The 26,716-nt window shown below is 37.0% G+C and overlaps 1 protein-coding gene across 1 annotated transcript; it reads left to right on the plus strand.

Moving 5' to 3' along the window:
- The first annotated feature begins 6,200 nt into the window (after window positions 1-6,200).
- LOC134651106 (TBC1 domain family member 16) lies at window positions 6,201-26,400 on the plus strand. Its single transcript, XM_063506111.1, has 7 exons — window positions 6,201-7,206; window positions 19,121-19,317; window positions 19,976-20,477; window positions 20,757-20,901; window positions 21,701-21,807; window positions 22,389-22,570; window positions 26,200-26,400. Exons 1-7 carry the CDS (start codon window positions 6,341-6,343, stop codon window positions 26,391-26,393), a joined length of 2,193 nt encoding a protein of 730 aa, XP_063362181.1. The 5' UTR covers window positions 6,201-6,340; the 3' UTR covers window positions 26,394-26,400.
- The last annotated feature ends 316 nt before the right edge of the window (window positions 26,401-26,716 follow it).

Raw genomic sequence — 26,716 nt, forward strand, 5'->3', positions numbered from 1 at the left:
GGTCTTTGTCATAAAAATTATGATTATTGAAATTGAAATTGGCTCTGCATTTAATTTTACCACTGTCAAGTTTTCCAATTAGATTATCCTCAATAAAAATGACTAGAAATGATTGCAAAACTTTATGAGGATAAAGCGGATCAATTAAGCTGTATCTTTGAAAAATATCACCATAACCAACTAAAAGAAGAACCTTTGCTCTAGTGTCAAGCCACTGAATAGAAACATATGCGTAGGTAATACTATCGAAAATGCTCAAGTGACTAGCAACTTTAAAAGACTTAGTCAACAAGCTTTTGAGTATCCTATAAGCAGTAAAATCTAAATGACACAAATGGCTGACATAAATAAAAGACTCTGTCCTTAAGCATTTGGATAAACCATGGGCCATAAAGCCAAAATAGCATAAGTGGCTAACATCGATGAACGACTCAGTCCACGAGCATTTGGACAACCCATAAGCCATAAAGCCAAAATAGCATAAGTGGCTAACATCAATAACAGACTCAGTCCACAAGCCTTTGGACAATCTATAAGCTGCAAAACCGAAATAGCATAAGCGGCTGACATCACTAACGGACTCAGTCCACAAGCATTCGAGCACTCCGCCTGACAGTGCGCTGGTAGGAGATGCCTCTCCCCAGTAAAAAACACACAGGCCGGATAAAAGCAGCATAGATTTGGCTTTATTAAAATTTAAAATATTAATTTGCTTTAGACAGTAAGGCAATGTGGTTAGGTGTGTGATACTAAGCTCTTCAAAATAAATGGCAAGTTTATTGCATGAAAACTCAAGCCTACTATGAAAAATGTGTCCTGGCAAAACAAAGAGTTTCTCAATAATGTATATAAAAGCAAACAAAAGAGAACTCACCTTAAAATATTGTTTCAATTCCCATGTTCTTTGGGTACAAAGGTTTGTGAAGGCCAACAAGATGCAAGTTACGCCCCAAAAACTGGCTTGCATAAGTCCATTCACATCAGGATATATCTTGGGTTGAGTAGCGAGCCTACTGCCAACAGATGTTGGCGCATCGCTAACATTCATGGTGTATTTCTGGAAAATAAAACACATGCACTTTTTCCCGTCACCACAAACCCACATACCTGATCCTGACAAGTGATATCGACATTTTAGCAAGGTGTCCTTTGACACCGTCAGCACAGTATGAGCATTCACTGTCCTTTGCCTCTGCAATGGCTTGGAATGCTCCTCCTCAAAGACGCACTGCACTTGTACCATATACAAACCATTCTCCTTATAAGCATTAAATGTTTGGTTGCCAGTGACTTTCAGAAAATCATAGTTTTTATAATGATCCTTTTGGAAAACAACAGTGTAACAAATGTAACCCCCAAAGTAAATAAGTCCTACATACAGAAAAATGATTGAAACAACAAATACATGGAAAGCATTTCTGGAGATGACATTAGAAGATAAAAGGGCCCTAAATGTATTATAACTAAGTAATTTAATACCATTTGCTACTATATTCATTCTTGAACGTGATGGCCTCTTCTTCTTGTCCTCCAGAACACAGTGCTACTCCTTCCTGGTCCTTGCAGTACTAGGGCACGCGTAGGTTTCACCGACAACTCGTCAGTGAAGCAAGCTGTTTCCATGGTTCCATGTTGCATCATTGTGTAGGCATTTTACAGGGGAGATCACACCCCTGTGATCATTTGTGTTCCATCCAACATCATTGTGACTTGTGACAGTATTGGTTGAGCACAGAGTCGACGACGACGTGAAACGTGATTAACGTGAAGGATATTTCTAACCTCAAAATTTTCACTTCGATACAATCATACCTTTCTTTGGTTTCTAATTGCCAGTATCCTCGCGGAATCCACCACTGGGCCCATAACCTGTTGAGCAGACGTAGGCGCAGGGCTCGGCGTAGGAATGCGGCGAAGGATTGTGATATAAGCATGTCGTCGGAAATAAAATGCTTCTTGTGCTCAACAAAATTGCAGTTGTAATTTCTCATAAATTAAACTACATTTCGTCCATGTCAGTGGATGATCAAATACGATTTAAAACAGTCACATTATTATAGTAAAATATGAAAATAGGATTTACTTATGCAGAGCCTTACATATTCAAAGGAGAGGAAACGACAGACAAACCGGATAGAATTGTAGAGTGGTAGCATAGAGTACAAACTTAGGTGTTGCCTGTTTATGTTAATAGTCTATACATGTAAAGGGTATACTACACGAATTCTAACAGCCTTCTACTTTTCCTAAATTTTAATACCTTAGATTTCGTTTCAGTTGGAAGGAAAACATAGATAAAATATTTTTTGCAAAAGCATCTAAGTACTTATGTAGAAAAAACATCTGGGTTACTTCACCAGGATATTTGTATAATATCCAATAACTCGGTAGGTATATGGATTTCCAAAATGTTGTAAGAAATTTCAAATTTAATTTTCGTTAAATCTGAAATCTTACATTATTTTCTCTCAATCAGCTTATGACACTTGAAGCACATATAGCATTTAAGTAGAATATTGTAATGTCTCTTTTCACACCACTGCTAATGTTCCTAGACATAAAAATACTGTATTTCATTTCACCGGTTTATAAATAATTGCGATAGCTGTGTTGTCTTCTCTCAGATGTATCTCAGTGTGGTAAACCGGAAAAGAGGGTCTTTAAACATAAACAAGACCACCATAACCTGAACAAAATTAATGTACCTAATGCATTCTATTAGGCTCATTTAATAATTTCCACACGGGTGTAAGTGTTACTGTAAGTAATTAAATATCTGCAAAAAATATATATTTATAACCCTTTATTTTAATTAGCCATCAATATACGAAATTCAGTATAGGTACTTTTATCTATTCAGCTCTTTAAATACACACATAACCATATTCATTGGCCAAACTTGTAGCTATAGGTACAACAACCCATTTATATGAGCAAAGTTCATTAAAACTAATAACAATGCGACCAATATATAAAGGACTTTATCTGTTGTTTAAGTTTGTATTTGTCCTTATCGGCTAAAGAAATAATTCTAGTATTACCCAGCTTTCTGAGGTAAGTACTAAGGAGCTAGTTTCATTTGATTATAGCTGCATATAGGTAATGGTATCAAGACTAATTAAGTGTATTTTGTATATGTATGCACCTACATAGTATAAAAAACATTTATAATAATGAGCTTCAACAATAGATATATAATCTAAACAATTGCTCATTATGTGACCTCTAGATCTTAGACACTTCATGAAAGGTCTGACACATATCGACACCTAGTCTAATTGTCTAATAATTGAACTTATGTTGTCATTACTTCATTAGTTTCATAACAGTTCCAATTCCCTGTTGACAACCTGTCAGATCCCACGGCTCAGATTTGAGCCAGAACGCTTATGGGTGACGTCACACCTGGGAGTTGACGGGTTAAACTGCTTAGTTGCAATAAATTGACTTCTTAAATATATAGGTATCTGTATTTATTTCTCTTAGGATTTGGTAGAGAAAATATTAAAGTCAATATTAAACTGTATAAAGTGTACATTATTTTATAAGAACATCATAGGCATATACACACAGTATATATCACAGTCACATAGTTTTCTAGTATTTGACTATCAATTTCACAGAATTGATCATATTTCGGAATTGTAACCTTCGGTATTGGCACTGACAAAAATTTAATTTTGTATGACAAAATCCTTGTAAATATTGAATATGATGTCACTGCAATTAAAGAAGTGTATTTAAATAAACCACAGCTTTTGAGAATTTGTTCTAAATGAACACAGGCTGTTGTAATGTCACTTGAGTGCGACCACAATGTGACTGCAGAGAGGAAAGTGTTGCTCCGCTTCTTTATCGCTGCTTTTGACCAGGGTTTTTGTATGTTGTAATGTTAAATGAATACTTTATTATATGAAACAAATACAAGTAACAGCAAAACATACATTGGAAAATATGATTGATAATTGAGCCCTTGAAGTTGAAGTACCGGGCCGTAAGCCATTAGTTTTTCTGCTAGATTTTCTTATAATATCACTTGTCGACAGCATGTTTAAAAATAAAATAAAAAATCTCTAATGCCATTTATTGTGCTTTAGTATTTAAAGGACCACTGCCTTAGCGAAGATTCTCAGTGATGATAATCACACAAAAGACGGTCAGTCACTTAAAAGCGACACCAGCTTGTCATAGCCGGTTTCAGCACAAAATTGATTGAGAGCTAAATCATCACAGTTAGCAAACAAATACTTAGCCTTGTTCCTTACTGACAAGCATCTCACCAATAGAGCACCAATAAAAATTTTACAGCGCAGATTATTTTGCATAATCTTGTTTGGGTCATACTGGTTTTGTAATGTTCTTAATTGTACATCTGAAAACAAACAACGAGGTTGTCCTATTAGGATTTTTCCATATCCAAATTTCTGGTGCCTCCGTCCCATGATGTCAAGATTTACTCGCTTAATTCCTTGCTTGCTGAAATAAGAATAAATGTTTTAATTCACCTACTTGAAGTCATAGTACATACCAAGAGACGGCCTAATTTTGCATACCACATTGATTAACTCATGGGGTTAAGAGCCGTGTCTAGTCTACAAAACCCAGTTCTAGCAAGACTTGTGGCCTTCCACTGCCATTGGCAGGTAGGATATGAGCCATATCTCAGTGCTGTTAGTAAGGAATAAGTGACAACACCACAATGCCCCAAAGATACTGGCATTGAATGCACCTAGTATTAGTATGTGAAAGATTGCCAAGTCCAAATATCATCAGAGATACCTAGGTTAGTACTCCAAAAAGCTTAGTATAGCTATTTTGCAAACAGATGCACCTAGAATAGTGCTCCAGAATGCAGTGCACAGCTCAGTCACCATGTGCAGTTAGCAGACAGACACACCTATAATAGTGGCCCAGAATGCACAGTGCACAGCACAACCACCGTGTGCAGGTAGCAGACAGATGCACCTAGAATAGTGCTCCAGAATGCACAGTGCACAGCACAACCACCGTGTGCGGTTAGCAGACAGATGCACCTAGAATAGTGCTCCAGAATGCACAGTGCACAGCACAACCACCGTGTGCAGTTAGCAGACAGATGCACCTAGAATAGTGCTCCAGAATGCAGTGCACAGCTCAGTCACCATGTGCAGTTAGCGGACAGATATACACCTAGCTAGAATAGTGTTCCAAAAAATCCAGAATGCACAGGTTAGCACAAACGTCGAAAATCATGAACAAATATTTCTTACCTTGCGTTTATTTTCTTTCGGAATTTTAGATATGTACATTCGGTCGCTGGCGAGCGAGGAGGGCACAGATTGCTTTTTATACGCCACGCGAAAATCGCTTTTTTCTCTACGCCGCTGGCGGAGATGGAGATGATGATGCTGCTAGATTCTTATTTTGATATGCAACATGTCCGGGTGGATAGTCATGCTATCCACGAAACGACGCCACCTTTGACCTTGGTCGCGAAAGTAGCATTTTTTTTTCTTCAATCTTCTTGTATTTTCTTCCAATTTTGTAATTGGTCGGACTGTCGTACACTAATATTTTATTTTTTCACATATTTATTATATATTTACTATTATTTCCTATTAAAAAAGTTATATTTTATTAAGCCCTAATGGTCTAGGCTAACATGAATAAACACAATGACATTGACAGTTGACAGCGCGGGAACCGTTCAACGTAGGAGTTACGTTCATAAATCAGATACATATTTTTAATTTTGGCTTTGCCTCTCTGTAACATTCATGGAATAGGCTAAAATGATAAGCGCGTACTACATAGTTATATATCATTTCGAAGTTTGTGCAGCGTAATAATAATATCGACATAGACAAAGCGCCGTAAATATGTGTAAGTACCTAACTACCTACACAACCTTGTTGCCAGTAGGTACATTAAGATTATATAAGATAGTGATATGTATTGTATAGATGGTTTTGGCTCTTTATATGCACTGTACTGTATAAGCTAAGTTTACCTAGTAAGGTGAGGTAATCTAAATTCCAAGTCAGGTAATTTTTATTCTGAATTTAAGAATAAAAACAATAAAATCCTTTCAGATACCCTTGCCTTGAACGCGCTACGCTTTGTAAAACAAAGGTTTTCAGCATATTTCCAGTTGTCTTAGCGATACAACACACTTAACTAATACCTTTCAAGAACATGGCGTTCTTACGCTCTTTTGGCTCCGGACGGTAAACACAGCTGTCACATCGGGCCGCTATTCTCGACGGATCAATACTGTTATCAGAGCGTAGGTGTTGCGCGTAGTACACACACAACCGCGCTCCGATGAGGTCGCTCGCGATAACGTAATCGGGAAATGTGAATGATGCCGCTTCCCGAACTGTTGAAAAGGGCCTCGAGCTACTTCCTAGGACTGGAGTTCGAGGATTATTACGAAGAACTGCCAGATTATGTCGACAATGAAATATTATTCTGCAAAAACAACGTGTGCGTACATCCTCCAACAATCGCGAGGCATGAGCTCGATGTTATCCACCATCCAGGCTATCTAACTGTCACTACCAAGGTATTTACAGATCAACATAACAATGCCAAACGACCCACGCTATTCTTAAATTGGATACCTAATTCTACGCTCAAGAAATGCCCTTCAGCCGCAGAAACAAGTCCGAGCGATGAGTTGGGACTGCGTAAAACTACCCAAGAAACAAAGCCACAGGATTCAAATAAAAAGATAGATTCTAACAACGAAAACGCATTTTCAGACTCTTCGGAAACAACTAGTATTAATTCTAACTCCGACAAACATAGTATTAAGTCTAACGATACGCGATACACGCATAACGAAACTACGCAAGACGATTTGACATCCAGCTCAAAACCTACGGTAAAGACCGTTGATTCGGCCAAAGATAGCGTTTTCGGGAGTTTTGAGAAAGATGAAAACAAGGAGGATGTGTTTATGTTTGATAAACACGTGAGGTCGCAGTCTATGACGTCAGTCAACATAACTATTGCTAATCCGACTGTCGAAAACATCGATTTGACTCCTGACTCGATGTCTGGTGACAAGTTTATAAGGTCGCTCTCCATGAGTTCGTGTGATGAAGGCAACCCCAATTGGATGAGCACTCCTGAATTTCTAGCGTTGAAGCATAACCTGGTGTTTCCTGAGAGTGTGCAGAGCTCACCGGTACCACAGAGACGCGCGCCGATAAAATGCCGAAGGTCAGTATCTACAGAAGCACAGGAAACCGGCTATGTAAGTAACCATCCCAAAAATAGACATTAATTTAATCTAATCTTCAGAGTTGCTAAACGCATTTGCAATCTTGAAATTGCATACCATTACGTCAGGCTAATCGGATCCTAACCGATAGATTTTGTATACCAACTAGCTGTTGCCCGCGACTTCGTACGCGTGGATTTGTATATTGGTGGTTATATATTCTACATTAGCTTAGAACATTATGCAGCAAAAGATCGCAGTAGGACGGTTAATCATTTGTTAATTATTAATATTACAACGCATGATACTTGTCTTTCACAACCTACGAAGCTTCAAGCCCCTAACTGAATAAAATTGTTCTCGATACAATTCCTCTCAACCAGAGGATTTTCATGTCCTCTATTTAATAAAATCTACTACTTAACTACCTATTTACGAAGTTTGAAGTTCCTAGCTTTAAATAAAATTTGAACCCTATACAAACTTTCAACCCCTTTTTAACCATTTTAGGGGATGAATTTTTAAAAACGCTGAAATTACTTTTCTTGTATTTTAATAATATGCCCCTATACAAAGTTTACAACGATTCAAGTCCCGCACTCAAATGAATGTTTGACCTCCATACAAACCTTCAACCCCTTTTTTACCACAATGGGGATGAATTATCAAAAACTCTGAAATTAGTTTTCTTTTCTTTTGATGAAATACCTTTTTACGAAGTTTCAAGTTTGTAGCTTTAAATAAAATTTGAACCCTTTACAAACTTTCAACCCCCTTTCGACCCTTTAAGAGATGAATTTTAAAAACGCTGAATTTACTTTTCTCGTATTTTAATAAAATGCCATTTTACAAAGATTCAAGCCCCGCACTCACAAAAATGTTTGATCTCCATACAAACTTTTTACCCTTTTTCACCACTTTGAGAGATGAATTTTCAAAAACGCTGAAATAAGTTTTCTTCTCTTTTAATAAAATACCTTTTTACGAAGTCTCGAGTTCCTAGCTTAAAATAAAATTTGAACCCCATAAAAACTTTCAACCCCTTTTTAACCCTTTTAAGGGATGTACTTTTTAAAAACGCTGAAATTACTTTTCTTGTATTCTAATAAATGCCTCTGTACAAAAATTCAAGCCCCGCTCTCACAAAAATATCTGATCTCCATACAAACTTTCAACCCCTTTTTCACCACCTTGAGAATTTTCAAAAACGCTGAAATTAGTTTTTTGCAGTTTTAAATTAATACCTTTTTACGAAGTTTCAAGTTCCTAGCTTAAAATAAAATTTGAAACCCGTACAAACTTTCAACCCCTTTTTAACCCTGTTAGGGGATGAATTTTACAAAACGCTAAAATTACTTTTCCTGTCTTTAAATAATATCCCCAAATCCAAAGATTCAAGTCCCGCGCTCGAACAAATGTTTGATATCAATACAAACTTTACACCCCTTTTTCACCACCTTACAGGATGAATTTTCAAAAACACTGAAATTAGTTTTCTTGTATTTTAATTTAATAACTTTTTACAAAGTTTATAAAGTAAAATCTACTACTTAACTACCTATTTACGAAGTTTGAAGTTCCTAGCTTAAAATAAAATTTGAACCCTATACGAACTTTCAACCCCTTTTTAACCCTATTAGGGGATGAATTTTACAAAACGCTGAAATTACTTTTCTTGTCTTCTAATAATATCCCCAAATGCAGAGATTCAAGTCCCGCGCTCGAAAAAATATTTGATATCCATACAAACTTTCAACCCCTTTTTCACCACCTTAGGGGATGAATTTTCAAAAACGCTGAAATTAGTTTTCTTGTATTTTAAAAATATATCTTTTTACGAAGTTTCAAGTTCTTAGCTTAAAATAAAATTTGAACCCTATACGAATTTTCAACCCTTTTTTAACCCTGTTAGGGGATGAATTTTACAAAACGCTGAAATAACTTTTCCTGTCTTCTAATAATATCCCCAAATACAAAGACTCAAGTCCCACGCTCGAAAAAATATTTGATATCCATACAAACTTTCAACCCCTTTTTCACCACCTTAGGGGATGAATTTTCAAAAACGCTCAAATTAGTTTTCTTGTATTTTAAAAATATATCTTTTTACGAAGTTTCAAGTTCTTAGCTTAAAATAAAATTTGAACCCTATAGGAATTTTCAACCCTTTTTTAACTCTGTTAGGGGATGAATTTTACAAAACGCTGAAATTGCTTTTCCTGTCTTCTAATAATATCCCCAAATACAAAGATTAAAGTCCTGCGCTCGAAAAAAATGTTTGATATCCATACAAATTTTCAACCTCTTTTTCACCACCTTAGGGGATGAATTTTCAAAAACGCTGAAATTAGTGTTCTTGTATTTTAATTTAATACCTTTTTGCAAAGTTTCAAGTTCCTAGATTAAAATAAAATTTGCACCCCAAGACGAACTTTCATCCCCTTTTTAACCCTCATAGGGGTTGAATTACCAAAAACATTGCAATTACTTTTTTTTGTATTCGGCTATTATGCCATTCTAAGAAGTTTCAAAGCATTTGTAATGGATTCAAACTTTCAACCCCTTTTTAACCCTGTTAGGGGATGAATTTTCAAAAACGCTGAAATTACTTTTCCTGTCTTATAATAATATCCCCATATACAAAGTTTCAAGTCCCACACTCACAAAAATATTTGATCTCCATACAAACTTTCAACCCCTGTTTCACCACCTTGGGGCATGTATTTTCAAAAACGATGAAAATAGTTTTCTTGTATTTTAATTTAATACCTTTTTGCAAAGTTTCAAGTTCCTAGATCAAAATAAAATTTGCACCCCAAGACGAACTTTCATCCCCTTTTTAACCCCCTTAGGGGTTGAATTTCCAAAAACGTTACAATTACTTTTTTTTTGTAATCGGCTATTATGCCTTTCTAAGAAGTTTCAAAGCATTTGTAATGGATTCAAACTTTCAACCCCTTTTTAACCCTGTTAGGGGATGAATTTTCAAAAACGCTGAAATTACTTTTCCTGTCTTATAATAATATCCCCATATGCAAAGTTTCAAGTCCCACACTCACAAAAAAATTTGATCACCATACAAACTTTTAACCCCTTTTTCACCACCTTGGGGGATGAATTTTTAAAAACGCTGAAATTAGTTTTCTTGTTTTTTAATACAATACATTTTTACAAAGTTTCAAATTCATAGCTTAAAATAAAACTTGTACCCCATACAACCTTTCATCCCCTTTTTAACCCCCTTAGGGGTTGAATTTTTCAAAATCGCTTCTTATCTCTTGTACACTTTATAAATGCAACCTAGTGTGCAAATTTCAACTTTCTATCTTTTGTAGTTTCGGCTCTGCGTTGATGAATCAGTCAGTCAGTCAGTCAGTCAGTCAGTCAGTCAGGACACTTGCATTTATATATATAGATAAGAGTAGGTACATAGGTAATGCCATTCATATGCAGCCTACATTCTTATTACATCAAATCGATATGTCACTAAAGTACCTGTGGTCATTAATAATACAACGTTTGCTGCACTACTGTCGGGCGCGTATTACACGATACCAATACCATACCACAACTAACTTACATGTAGCTCATATATATGTACCTAAACTAGTATAACTTAATGCAAAGGTATATTCGACCTACGGTTCAAACTACAATTTTGCTGCATTTATGTAGTGAACATGTTGAGTCGTAATTACTGTAATTAGCTATACCTTCGACATTGTTTAACCGTTGTTTCCAACGTGCGTGCATTAATTGCAAACCTTAGGTTTATTTAGGAACTTGCTCCAGGTCTAGGTAACAAAATGATCTTACGCAGGTACTTATTCTCGTATTTATCTGATTAGATACGTAACTAATTATATTTTTTATCTGGTTATTCGCTAAAGGAATACGAAAATCGAATCCCAACAAGGTATGACTTTACGGTTAACATAGGAAACATGACAGTGTCCAGTGACTATGCCGACTTGGGACAGCCGAGAGACAGCTAGAGTTGGGACTAAGTGTTTGTACTTCTTCTTATGGTACCGTCTCTTGCCGGAGGTTGGCTATCATTAGGGCTATTTTCACTTTTGACGCTGCAGCTCGAAACAGCGATCTGGTGCTCATTTTTAACCAGCACCTGAGGTTTTTGAGCCACGAGGTACGTCTTCTTCCACGTTTTGTTTGCCTTGGATTTGTTGTTTGTACTTAAAGTCTATTTTTTTATTCGGTAGACTGAAATGACAGTTAATAGTATGAAATGACATTTCATGTTCATACTATTAACTGTCATTTCAGTCTACCGAATAAAAAAATAGACTTTATGTGCTTGAATAAATCATTTTTATTTATCTTATCTTATCGTCGAGTATGTATAACGCTAAAATGAGAAGGACTAATAAGCCTTTTGGTTCGATTTAATAGCGCCCATTTCATGTGCTAAAACTTGACGATAATAGGTAGGTACATCTATATATATAAATGCAAGTGTCCTGACTGACTGACTGACTGACTGATTCATCAACGCAGAGCCGAAACTACAAAAGATAGAAAGTTGAAATTTGCACACCAGGTTGCATTTATAAAGTGTACAAGAGATAAGAAGCGATTTTGAAAAATTCAACCCCTAAGGGGGTTAAAAAGGGGATGAAAGGTTGTATGGGGTACAAGTTTTATTTTGAGCTAGGAATTTGAAAGTTCGTAAAAAGATATATTATTAAAATACAAGAAAACTAATTTCAGCGTCTTTGAAAATTCATCCCCCAAGGTGGTGAAAAAGGGGTTGAAAGTTTGTATGGAGATCAAATATTTTTGTGAGTGTGGGACTTGAAACTTTGTATATGGGGATATTATTATAAGACAAGAAAAGTAATTTCAGCGTTTTTGAAAATTCATCCCCTAACAGGGTTAAAAAGGGGTTGAAAGAATGAATCCATTACAAATGCTTTGAAACTTCTTAGAAAGGCATAATAGCCGATTACAAAATAAAGTAATTGCGACGTTTTTGGAAATTCAACCCCTAAGGGGGTTAAAAAGGGGATGAAAGTTCGTCTTGGGGTGCAAATTTCATTTTAAGCTAGGAACTTGAAACTTTGCAAATAGATATTAAATTTAAATACAAGAAAACTAATTTCAGCGTTTTTGAAAATTCATCCCCTAAGGTGGTGAAAAAAGGGTTGAAAGTTTGTATGGATATCAAACATTTTTTCGAGCGCGGGACTTGAATCTTTGTATTTGGGGATATTATTAAAAGACAAGAAAAGTAATTTCAGCCTTTTGTAAAATTCATCCCCTAACAGGGTTAAAAAGAGGTTGAAAGTTTGTATGTGGTTCAAATTTTATTTTAAGCTAGGTACTTGAAAGTTCGTAAAAAGATATATTATTAAAATATAAGAAAACTAATTTCAGCGTTTTTGAAAATTCATCCCCTAAGGTGGTGAAAAAAGGGTTGAAAGTTTGTATGGATATCAAACATTTTTTCGAGCGCGGGACTGGAATCTTTGTATTTGGGGATATTATTAAAAGACAGGAAAAGTAATTTCAGCGTTTTGTAAAATTCATCCCCTAACAGGGTTAAAAAGAGGTTCAAAAGTTTGTATGTGGTTCAAATTTTATTTTAAGCTAGGTACTTGAAAGTTCGTAAAAAGATATATTATTAAAATGCAAGAAAACTAATTTCAGCGTTTTTGAAAGTTCATCCCCTAAGGTGGTGAAAAAAGGGTTGAAAGTTTGTATGGATATCAAACATTTTTTCGAGCGCGGGACTGGAATCTTTGTATTTGGGGATATTATGAAAAGACAGGAAAAGTGATTTCAGCGTTTTGTAAAATTCATCCCCTAACAGGGTTAAAAAGAGGTTGAAAGTTTGTATGTGGTTCAAATTTTATTTTAAGCTAGGTACTTGACAGTTCGTAAAAAGATATATTATTAAAATACAATAAAACAAATTTCTGCGTTTTTGAAAATTCATCCCGTAAAGTGGTAAAAAAGGGGTTGAAAGTTTGTATGGATATCAAACATTTTTTCGAACGCGGGACTTGAATGTTTGTATTTGGGGATATTATTAAAAGACAGGAAAAGTAATTTCAGCGTTTTGTAAAATTCATCCCCTAACAGGGTTAAAAAGGGGTTAAAAGTTTGAATCCATAACAAATGCTTTGAAACTTCTTAGAAAGGCATAATAGCCGATTACAAAATAAAGTAATTGCAACGTTTTTGGAAGTTCAAACCCCTAAGGGATTTAAAAAGGGGATGAAAGTTCGTCTTGGGGTGCAAATTTTATTTTAAGGTAGGAACTTGAAAATTTTCAAATAGATATTAAATTTAAACACAAGAAAACTAATTTCAGTGTTTTTGAATATTCATCCCCTAAGGTGACGAAAAAGGGGTTGAAAGTTTGTATGGATATCAAAAATTTTTTCGAGCGCGGGACTTGAATCTTTGTATTTGGGGATATTATTAGAAGATAATACAAGTAATTTCAGAGTTTTGTAAAATTCATCCCCTAACAGGTTTAAAAAGGGGTTGAAAATTTGTACAGGGTACAGATTTTATTTTAAGCTAGGAACTTGAAACTTCATAAAAAGGTATTATTTTAAAACGAAAAAATAATAATTTCAGCGTTTTTGAAAATTTATATCTCAAGGTGGTGAAAAAGGGGTTGAAAGTTTGTATGGAGTTCAAACATTTTTGTGAGAACGGGCTTGAATCTTTGTACGCCTCTGTACAAAGATTCAAGCCCGCTATCTATCTATCTATACATAAATGCACGTGTCCTGACTGATTGACTGACTGACTGACTCATCAACGCAGAGCCGAAACTACAAATGCTAGAAAGTTGAAATTTGGACACGAGGTTGCATTTATAAAATGTATAAGAGCTAAAAAGCAATTTTGAGAAATTCTACCCCTAAGGGGGTTAAAAAGGGGATGAAAGTTTGTATGGGGTTCAAGTTTTATTTTGAACTAGGAATTAGAAACTTTATCAAAAGGTATAATATTAAAAAACAAGAAAAATAATTTCAGCGTTTTTGAAAATTCATCCCCTAAGGTGGTGAAAAAGGGGTTGAAAGTTTGTATGGAGAAGACAATTTTTTTTGATTGCGGGACTTGAAACTTTGTATATGGAGATATTATTACAATACAAGAAAAGTAATTTCAGCGTTTTTAAAAATTCATCCCTTGAAAGGGTTAAATAGGGGTTGAAAGGGTTAAATAGGGGTTGAAAGTTTGTATGGAGATCAAACATTTTTTTTGAGTGCGGGACTTGAATCTTTGTATAAAGGCATATTATTAGAATACAAGAAAAGTAATTTCAGCGTTTTTGAAAATTCATCCCCCAAGGTGGTGAAAAAGGGGTTGAAAGTTTGTATGCACATCAAATATTTTATTGAGTGCGGGATTTGAATCTTCGTATAAGGGCATATTATAAGAATACAAGAAAAGTGATTTTAGCGTTTTTAAAAATTCATCCCTTAAAAGGGTTAAATAGGGGTTGAAAGTTTGTATGGAGATCAAACATTTTTGTGTGCGGGACTTGAATCTTTGTATAAAGACATATTATTAGAATACAAGAAAAGTAATTTCGGCATTTTTGAAAATTCTTCCCTCAAGTTGGTAAAAAACGGGTTGAAAATTTGTATGGAGGTCAAACATTTTTTTGAGTGCGGGGCTTGAATCGTTGTATAAAGGCATATTATTATAATACATAATAAGTAATTTCAGCTTTTTTAAAAATTCATCCCCTAAAAGGTTTAAGAAGGGGTTGAAAGTTGGTAGAGAGTTCAAATTTTATTTAAAGCTAGGAACTTCAAACTTCGTAAATAGGTAGTTAGGTAGTAGGTTTTACTAAATAGTGGACTTGAAAATATGCTGGGGGTTGAGAGGGATTATATCGAGAACAATTTTATTCAGTTAGGGGCTTGAAACTTCGTAGCCAGGTTGTGTATAATAATTAACAAATGATTAACTGCAGTCCCTACTGCTATCGTTTTCTGCATAATGTTCTAAGCCAATATAGAATATATAACCACCAATATACAAATCCACGCGTACGAAGTCGCGGGCAACAGCTAGTATTAGCATAGGTGTATTATTCAGGATTATCTCTACGTACCTATGGACTAAGCGAAGTCGCTGTTTTTACAGAAATAATCTAATATATCTAACCTAATCATAATATAAAACGTAAGTGTATAGCAATTTTTTGGTAGATATTTCGTTTTAGATATGTCTTTTACTGGCTCGGATCGAATTGCACAGGATAAGAAAGAATGGCGAAATCTAGTGGCTAAGATCCACTTCGGGTCGCTGAGCCAGCGAAATAAGTAATAAATAATGTAACGGCACCACTTTTGATTATTAGTATTATTACTCTCTTTTCTTCAAACAGATTCATAATCATAAAGGAAAATTTAGTAGGTAGGTACCTTTGCCACGCGAAGCTGTTAACAATTAAACACTGTCTCCTGAAATTTATGCAAATGGCTTTTAACAGAACGTTGACACTAAGACGTAAGCCTTTTTTGAAATTATCAACGAAACACCAAATTTAGCTAAATGTATTATTATCAATGCAAATAAGGCAGGCTGCCTGTCGTTTAAACATCGTGGGTATTCCGCTTTTCAAGAAATACAAATACCTACTTACTGTGTTAGGTGTTATAATAGTAAAACAGGAGAATGCTTTGAAATGAGACAAGTGATGTCGTAAAGGTAAATTAAGTGATGTCGAACATACAATTCTTAGAAAACCATTGTATCACGACAATATTTATTAATTTAATTTTCACACCTATTCAGAAAAGAGCTTTTTCTTCCCTGCTAGGAGGGATCAAAGTAGCACTTTTTCTCCCTGTTAGGAGGTAGCAAAGTAACACTTTTCTGTTCTAGCACACTATTTTTTCATTTTTTTTGCACATAATTATCTATTTAAGCATCAGATTGTGTCAACACTAAGATTTTTTTTATAAAAGTAGTAGGTATGTGTCACACGGTATCAAAATTATTTCGTCTTGGGCGTTAACACTTGAATCCCTCATTACGCTCAGGATTCAATGTACGCCCTTGACGGAAATATATCATTTTGATCCCTTGTAACACAAACTACTATTTTTAACAAGCAGAAACGTCTGCGACCGATGCTATTAAGCTTAGAATAAATTTAAAAGTGGAAAAAATACTGTCTTGGGTGAGAATTGAACTCCAGAGGCAGTGAATTCAAGTCTCACCTGGTCTCACCCAAGACAGTAATTTTTCCACTTTTAAATTTAATATTTATTAAGATAATAATATCCGCTTCGTTAATCATCAAAGGCGCTATTCTTTAAAACCACTAGAGACACTAGAGTCCAACCAAGATAACTAACTCTCTGCATGGCATTTGCATTGCAACATTTGCAACATGTGTCAGTTGTCATCTTTACTAATATAGTTTTATTTCATGATATGATTTAGTTCTTATTATTTATTTTTTAATCTTTGTCATTCCTGAAAGTGAAAGGCCGCCTACTCATCATTAAGTATGGCGACGAGCGCTCTTTATCGTAATAATCCGCCGATTGTTCTCAAAGAATGTTGAGAATTTCATTATTGCTGGCTGGATCCGTCGCCACCCGTCGCCTACTTTATGGGGTAACCCTGACATATCGATATGGCCTTGGATGATGCCTAATAGGGAAAATCTAATAGGTATTACGAGTAGGTACCTAAGGATGTCACCGGTGATAAAAGAGCTGGCATAAGCATTTTACGAATTTGTGATTCAGTGAGGAAAATGGTGCCGGTACCTCGGCAATGCCACGAGGATCCACAGTTTAGATTTACCTTATTAATTAAGTTAATTTTATGTTTAGTTTTACCTTTTTAAGTAGTAGTTAATTATTCGACTAATTTTCGGGGAACGTATGGCATGGCCTCAAAGGCAAAATAAGATAAATTTATAAGGTATTTTATAAAGCGTTTTTTAGAGAAATGTTAACCGCATCAGGGCTTGTATATTACCTAAAAAAAAGAATTTTAAAAGCCTTATTTGCTAGCCATCACACCCTTCTCTAAATTGCTTTGTTAGGTACGTTGGTACGTAAATATCCTACCTATGGCATAGACCGATAGTACCGATACCAATCAAAATATCACAATGATAAAGGTGTACCTATTGATTTGACGTCTTTTGTGCGCTGCCAATCAATCATAGGGAAGCCATATTCATATTTCATTAAAGAACATCAGGACATTATAGGAAGGGGAAATAGAAGTAACTTTAGACCTTCGCACGCCCTTTTAAAATGGTACCTTATGAGCATCCTATCCTTTTCAGACTGTATACTATGTGTTTTAGATGAATGACGCACATATACCTATCCGGTGGCGAATGCACTAGTCCCAAAACGCACTATTAGTCAATACACTCTAATTTCGAAAGCCCCTCTTCTCATAAGAAACTAGGCCCAAAATACCATATTTCCAAAAAGGCTCATTCTCGATTTACACGAGAACCATTGAGAACTAGTCCCAAAATACACCTTTCCCAAAATACCCCAAATTGTGTTCACCTGTGCGTGGCGTAATACTTTATTCTCATAATGCGTAGGTCTCAAAACACTCTAGTTCCAAAATACCCTATTTTTTTGGAATGTCTCTTTGTGACTGCTTTCAGCCGTAATCATTACCCGTTTGATGCCTAAAATTTTTTTTTCAAAAATAGGATTTATTTAATTATTATTTTGAGCTATACAGGGTGTAATCGTTAAGTGTTGCTCGGCGATAGTTCCGTAAATATAGCAGATATCAGAAAATTTCAAATTGATATCGAAAGTGCATATAGTGAAAGTGAAGGGCAATATACACACGAGTGTTTTAATGCCTGTGTTGATAAAGCAGTGTATGGAACTATCATAATTAGGTGGGCGAGAAACTACCCTCATTTATGGCATTAAATAATTAAATAATGCCATAAATGAGGGTAGTTTCTCGCCCACCTAATTATGATAGTTCCATACACTGCTTTATCAACACAGGCATTAAAACACTCGTGTGTATATTGCCCTTCACTTTCACTATATGCACTTTCGATATCAATTTGAAATTTTCTGATATCTGCTATATTTACGGAACTATCGCCGAGCAACACTTAACGATTACACCCTGTATAGCTCAAAATAATAATTAAATACGTAAATCCTATTTTTGAAAAAAATATTTTAGGCATCAAACGGGTAATGATTACGGCTGAAAGCAGTCACAAAGAGACATTCCAAAAAAATAGGGTATTTTGGAACTAGAGTGTTTTGAGACCTACGCATTATGAGAATAAAGTATTACGCCACGCACAGGTGAACACAATTTGGGGTATTTTGGGAAAGGTGTATTTTGGGACTAGTTCTCAATGGTTCTCGTGTAAATCGAGAATGAGCCTTTTTGGAAATATGGTATTTTGGGCCTAGTTTCTTATGAGAAGAGGGGCTTTCGAAATTAGAGTGTATTGACTAATAGTGCGTTTTGGGACTAGTGCATTCGCCACCGGATAGACATATACCTATCTATAGGTACATATATATATGCATCTTAGATGCCGAATAATATTTAGGCATTCGTTTTTGAAACGAATGTTGGCAATCTTCCAACACTTAGGCATTAGGTTCCATTGTAAATTGTGAATAGAAGCAGTTTATCGCCTGCAGTAATCATTTCACATTCAGCGATGTAGTTGTACTTAAACTTAAAAGTGGTAGGGTAGGTATTAGGTTAATAAAACCTCTATCTCAGCAAGTATCTGAGTTGTTACTACACTTACTACCTACTCTAGTTACTATTACCTACTTACGACTTTCAAATGGGTTACGGCATCTACCTCACAACTCACCCCACACTGGCGCAGCATAGAAGGATCTTAATAATATCCTATATCTTCAATTGTTTTTGCACCAGGTTCTCAGTGGATCTGAGCCAGATGCGGTCCCTGCGGCTGTTCTTCAACGATGACAACTGCACATGCGGGCAGCTGGTGGTCGCGTCCCGCGAGTCACAGTACAAGATCTTGCATTTTCATCATGGCGGGCTGGATCACCTGGCGCAGGTGCTGCACCGGTGGCATTCGTTGTTGCACAACATCAGGCGGGCGCCGGGTAAGGGGCACTTCTTAACAACCTCTCCGCTTTATAGACTCAGTATCTACCCGTACTTCCATATGGCGGATAAGACCACTTGTCACGGTGGCTCTCGCTGCTGCACAGTTTTAGATAAGGTCCCGTAAGAGGCCTCTTCTAATAACCTTCACAGACTCAGCATCTACTAAAAATCGACCATGAAGGGCTGATGGTCTGACACTCATTGCTGCACAAGTGCACAACAATAACGAGCGGCTAGTTAAAGGCCTCTTCTTAATAAAACGTTCTCTCCGCCCTATCCAGTCATTATTCCAGGCCGCCACCGCCACCAAGGTGCTTATTGGCGCTGTTCTGTGAGTCAATATCTACACTTTCTACTACTACCTACTTACTACAGTAAGTTCAGTAGCAATGTTAATAAAAGCCTCACTTTTGTGAATATTATTTCGTAATCATTCGTCCGAAAAGCGACACTCAACCGTAATACCTAATAATAACAAAATAAGGACGTCGGGGCGACCCTTATTCCGCCTTTTGGTCCGCTAAGGGAGTGGCTACGCAAGCTTGTACTTAATTCCATTATCCTAATACCTACATATATGTGTTACGCCACTTACGCGGACCGAGGAACATTAACAGTATCAACACTCTTAATGCAATATAAACTCAATTACAGGATCAGAAGAGCCCAATTTACCGTATCGACATTTCATGGTCTGCCGTCCCGAAGTACAAAAATCAGAGCAGCATCCCGAAGAAGGAAAGATACCGAAAATTACACCGGAAATATTCTACGGGAAAGTCATGAATGGCAAGGGATTGATAGAAGATGACTTGTTCCTAAGAAAAGGCGTTTTCTTTGGAGGTTTAGATAAGGAGTTACGAAGAGAGGTTTGGCCGTTTTTGCTTCACTGTTACCCTTATAATACTACTTATGACGAACGGGAAATTATTCTTCAGTTAAGGACTAGAGAATATGAAGAAATTACTCGGAAAAGGCTGGAGAAGATGACCCCGGAGCAATACGCGCTGTTTTGGAAGAATGTGCAGTGCGTAATTGAGAAAGATGTAGTGAGGACGGATCGGGGGAATCCATTCTTTGCCGGCGAAAACAATTATAATGTAGAGATTATGAAGAATATTTTGCTGAATTATGCTGTATATAATCCTGTTTTAGGGTAAGTACGCAGTTAACTAGCGTCTAGCAATCCGTAAATCTTAATGTCTTTGTGTAATTATTGCGGAGACAAGATAGGTATACCTACCTACCAATGGTCTGTTAAGAGAGTTGTTAAATTGTTAGTACATAAAACAGTTTCAGACCATTGTTCCCACAAATCTGTTTTCAGCTGCCATCCCTAGTTTGCCAAACACAAACTCAATATAACCTTAATAATTGGTTCTGTGGAATTGAATAATAAAGTAGGTAAGTTTTCCTAATTCATATTTCGTTTCAGCTACACTCAAGGTATGAGTGACTTGTTGGCGCCCGTGCTCTGCGAAATCAAGTGCGAAGCGGAAGCCTTCTGGTGTTTCGTGGGGCTGATGCAACGAGCCATATTCGTGTGCACACCTACGGACAATGATATGGATATTAATCTTGTAAGTACTACTAGGCATACAGTTGACTGTTGCAGGGAACGAGTAGGTATAGTAAATAGAATAGAGGTGGTGTAAAGTTCTGCAAACTCAGCACTGAAATGCGAATTGCTGTCGAACAATAGCTATCCATGTGGGCTAATTATTGTTTCAGCATAATACAGCCAGAGAATTGAACTAAGCACCACCTTTAAGGCTCATTTAGACGGTGCGAGGACTCGCATGCGAGTTTCATTACATTGCGTCATTTGATCGGTCGGCTGAATTGTTGTAACCTCAATGGTCCGCAAATGTAACTAGAATCGTATACGAGTTCGCGAGCCGTCTAAATAAAGCTTTGGATTCCTCCGAAAACGGTGCCGTCATATAACGGCTGCAAAAGACGGCCGTCTTTACGGTGACGACATGTGGAAAGTACCACGGCGTCATAACACACGGTCAGCCACCAAGGTCAAAGCGGCAAATTGATTGACTCGAAGATGGAGTAAAACTACCGTATAAGTGGCAGAGGGGGTAGCGTTACTATGCTCAGTCTAGAGGATTCCTAGTCTATGGCTTTGATGCACCATCAATAGCATAAGTACTTCATACCTATTCGCTAGGTGCACGACTGGTGCTGCCCTCATTTTGGCAGACTTTCTACGTTAAATCTTATGGAGTAAAATTAGTTCAAGCGGCTGCCGCTAGTAGTAATGGCGGCCATTCCATAAAGATTACCTGTGTTTGTGACGATCAGCGCCACTTCCCCTCCACCGACTTCGCACCTTGCCAATTGCGATTTATGTAATTATGTCTGTTCCAGAGTTACCTACGTGAATTAATAAGGATAATGTTACCACATTTCTACAAGCACTTGGAAAAGCATGTGGACGCAATGGAGCTTCTCTTCTGTCACCGGTGGATATTATTGTAAGTGACGTACTGTTTTTATGTTCCTTTCGAGAGAGAGAGAGAGAGGGAGGAGAGAGAGAGAGAGAGAGAGAGAGAGAGAGAGAGAGAGAGAGAGAGAGAGAGAGAGAGAGAGGGTGAAGAGAGAAGCAGATTAAGTTGTGGTTTTTCCGAAAGAAACTGCTGATTTGATAGCGCTTACACAACACAAGTTATTTTTCACACTTCCTAATCTTCCTATTCAGAAAAGGGCTTTTTCTTCCCTGCTGGGAGGGATCAAAGTGGCACTTTTCCTCCCTGCTAGGAGGGATCAAAGCAACACTTTTCTGTTCTAGCACACTATTTTTACATTTTTTCTGCACATTCTTTTTTTAGCATCAGATTGTGTCAAGTTGTCAACACTAAGATTTTTTTATTTTCCTCATAGTTGGTGTGAAAAGCGGTATGTGTCACAGGGTATCAAAATTATTTCGTCTTGGGCGTTAACACTTGAATCCCTCATTACGCTCAGGATTCAATGTACGCCCTTGACGGAAATATATAATTTTGATCCCTTGTAACACAAACTACTATTACTTACGGTGTCGAATGTCACATTCTAGATGTTTCAAGCGCGAATTCACCGAAGCCGTGGCGCTCCGCATGTGGGAGGCGTGCTGGGCGAACTATCAGACGGACTACTTCCACCTGTTCCTCTGCCTGGCCATCATCGCGGTGTACGCCGATGACGTCATCGCGCAGGGCCTCAACACTGATGAGATGCTGTTGCACTTCAGTTCCTTAGGTATGTATATGACAACGTAAGATTGTGAACCCGTTAGTTTATAATCTAACGTAGGTTAGGTTAGGTTAGATCTCCCTCGCCCAATGACGTGAAGGGGTGATTTCCCCAAGGGTCGGGTCCGAGTCCGGACGGCCGCTGGCGAGGTTGCGGAAGAGTACTTCGGCGTTCCTGGGACCTCGCCTTATAGCAGCGAGGCGGCAACAGAGGGGTTTTAGTGGGTAAACCTGGGGTCTCATTAGCCCACAACAGGGAGTCCCACATAACCATCCCGGCCCGTCCCCGCGCCGGGTGGTATGCGTAAAGCATTTCCTCCCTACCGTCAGTTTATAATGTAACTAGCGAGATTATATATATAATATGACGAGTGTTTACAATTTTACGGTGACATATATACTATGACTATGACTTTTGAACGGTCAAGTCAGTCGCAACTGTGTTCGTCGCGCCTAATAGAATTAAGGGACTATAGTTCCGTTTCTGATGACGGGACCAACTTTTAGTATGTTGTTGGGCCTGGTACTTATAGGACATCCTATATGCCGAGCGAACTAAGATGTCTCGCTTGGTGCTAGAACAAACAGTGGCGAATAATAGATCGATGACATTAAAGTGGCCTTAAAACATGCCTAAACAAGCTATGTACATGTTAAAGACTGCAAAAAAAAAAACAAGGGTAAAAGCAGTGCATACATGCTAAACTCTTTAGATTTATCTGTTTGCATTATTATTCATGCCGCTAAATTTAGCCCTGTCATAGAGAAAAAAATACATACGATTGCTCACTCCATACATCAGTTTTGATACCAAAAAGACTATTCGTTTCAGTGTCAGACATCTGTTGTTGAGCATAAGACTTTCCGGTCGGTGCTACATCTATTGTCAAGTAGCAGTACTGATAGTTCCGCTACTCGATGCTAGATGTAGACACTGAAATTAATAGTCTTTTGGTATCAAAACTGATGTATGGAGTGAGCACTCTTGTCTTACTATATTTCTCTATGGCCCTGTTTAAAGGCTGAATCATAGAGAAAAAAGTAAGACAAGAGTGCTCACTCCATACATCAGTTCAGACTATTAATTTCAGTGTCTACATCTAGCATCGAGTAGCGGAACTATCAGTACTGCTACTTGCCAATAGATGTAGGAGTACCAGTGAACGCATATAAACCATGGAAGTGTTATGTCCGCTCAATTATGACCCAACGTAAAGTATTCGATTGTAGGCGGTGCTTACAGACTGTTCGATTGGCAACTTCAGTGCGGCCGAGATGACAGTCAGTGACGGATGGCTAAATTGGTTTATAAAAACTACGTTTTTTTGTAATTAAAAATGTCTTCATGTGTCGTGAAGTGGTGCAGAAGTTGTTTTAGTTCATATCAAGGACAGTGGAATCACTTTTCACTTGTAGTAAACAGATAACTTCAGTAAAATTTGGAATAAACATGACGACATTTTTTCAATACTACCGTGCTAAGCTAAAACGTAACAACTGCATACGACTTTCATAACAACATACGACTTTTTAAATTGCGAGGATAATAGGGATGGTTTTATGCCAAATGAAGTAGACTATTTTATTAACTTATGATTGGTTTAGGTATTTTCTATATACAGTAGAATCCGCTTATAATGACATTGAAGGGAAGTAACAAACATGTCATACTAAGCGGATGTCATATAAAGCATAGTTGATAAACTTTTTATTTTATTTTTTCCAAATTAATCTCAAACTATTTTGTGAGAGATGAGTTTTATTAACCTTATACCAATTATCAACTTTCACCGAGAGTAAAAACTAAAACAATTTAAACGCCACAGACGTCCTCGCAGGGAAAGATGTGGGGCCGGCCACGAAAACCAGTGAATTTGTCAGTATAACCGGACATAATTCCATAAAAATAGTATTTATAGGTCGAAGTTATCTTATCCGACTTTGTCACAAAGAATTTCATATGAAAACCAAACTTCGCACAGTAATTGCGTCATAGTAAGCGGTTGGTCAGTATAAGCGGAGTCATAATAAATGGATTCCACTGTAATTATAAATGTAGTAATAAATTTCTTCTTACAGATTTGTATTTTCCTTTTTTATTTCATGAGATGGAGCTATAAAAAAAACTACCTAGTTATTTCAAATTAATAATCAAATTTGGTATTGTCATTTTACATTACTTTCCATTCAGATTCCCACAAGATGCTATTCGCAGAGAACTATGGAAAAAAGTTGTCCAATTAGAGAGACATGAAATTGAGTGGATGCCTGGCAAGATATCTAATGTTCTATTCATGAGATAACCCGTGACATAATCATACCCGGTCTCCTATATGTAAATACATTTTTTTTATCACGCTTTCACTGAATTAATTTAACAAATACACACATTATCTCAAAATGTTGATTATTTTAATCCACCCTCTACTATCACATATATGTAGGTTCTCTCTCAAGCCATTTCCGTCAGTAGAAAAGAGCGGCGAATTTAGAAAATGTAAGCGCGCGAACGGTTATGGTCCCATACAAAATTGTAATTATGCGCCTTTTTCTACTGACAAACTTGCTTGCCCGGCTATATACATATAAAATATTTCCATTGGAACTGAAAGTGGGGATTTATTGTGACTCCGCCTGTTCAAATGTTTTTGACCCGATTCGTGTACCTACCCATGTAAATTTTACAGGCTGTATAGCCTGTCCAATTTCTAAGATCAAGTTCGCCATACATTTACTATGGCGTACTTGATCTTAGAAAAACGGGCAGACTATACCAGTACGGCTACCATCAGTTTGGCACTGACAAACGCCGTCGAGAACGTAATTTACTTTCTATACATCTCGCTCGTACTCGCATATTAGTGCAAACGAGATGTAAAGAAAGTAAATTACGTTCTCGATAGCGTAAATGTCAGTTTTGACACTCCCAGTGACTCATGGTACGGGCTCTGAACGTGACTTCGCACTGCCATACAGATTGATAATAAAATATACAAAATACTTATTATAGCGGAATACATTTATACCTACAACAATTGAATATTTAATTATGTTGAGTTAGTCTGTCATTTAATTTCATAACAACATTTTAACTAGTTATCTTTTAATCTGCATTAAATTATTATACGTGAATTATTTGACTGGTTCTTCAATGTATGGCATAAACCTATCCCTGTCCAAGTCATATTCTAATCAAATATGAACCGCGAACTCTCAGCGGCCAGTACGTACAGCAAGAAGGTTATTAGCGGATTAATGTCGCTGATTGGTAGTTATTGACATTATATGCATTTCATCTACACTTAGCTGTGTACGTTAGTGTAATAGAGACAGGCTCTGTAAACGTATCGTCTTATTTAAATGTAGGCGTAATTGTGTATGTGTGCTAATTTGGCCCGAGAATTTGAACGGTAATGTTCCCAAAGGCGGTTTCCAGTTATATGCTTTCACTGAGCAGTACTGATAGTTCCGCTACTCGATGCTAGATGCTAATAGTCTTTTTGATACTAAAACTGATGTATGGAGTGAGCACTCTATGTATTTTTTTCTCTATGGGCTGAATTAAACTTTATTTTTAAATCTTGAAATGCCATTTTTTGCAGACAAATGAGTAATTGTACACACACTGTTCCACAGCAATGTACATGGACGGGCAGCTGATCCTCCGCAAAGCGCGCGGGCTCCTGCACCAGTTCCGTCAGCTGGTGCGCATCCCCTGCTCGCTGGCGGGGCTGTGCCAGCGCTGCGGGCCCGGCATCTGGGACTCGGCGCACCGGCCCAGCGTCGAGTGCAACGGCGCGCACGACTTCTGCAAATACGCTGTACAGTAGCGCTCTTAGGTGACTATGAAAAGCAAGGTACGAAACGCCTAGTATATTTTCGTAGTCGACATCTATAGTTCGTTTTTTTTAGCATTAGAAATAAGGTAAACAATCTTGTGTCTTTTAATTGAAAAACACATTTTAAAAATAAGCTACGGCAAATATGTAACAATTATGAATCTAATACGATCATTTATATTCTTCTGCTTTCATAAGTAATAGTTTTTGATTTTTAAAAAGCGTTTTTCAATTAAAAGACATGTCAAGATCGCTTACCTTCTTGCAACTATATCGAGTAGCGGAAACATCAGTACTGCCACTTGACCATAGAT

Source organism: Cydia amplana, chromosome 9 (genome assembly GCF_948474715.1).
Source record: "Cydia amplana chromosome 9, ilCydAmpl1.1, whole genome shotgun sequence".
In the NCBI taxonomy this organism is placed as follows: Eukaryota; Metazoa; Arthropoda; class Insecta; order Lepidoptera; family Tortricidae; genus Cydia; species Cydia amplana.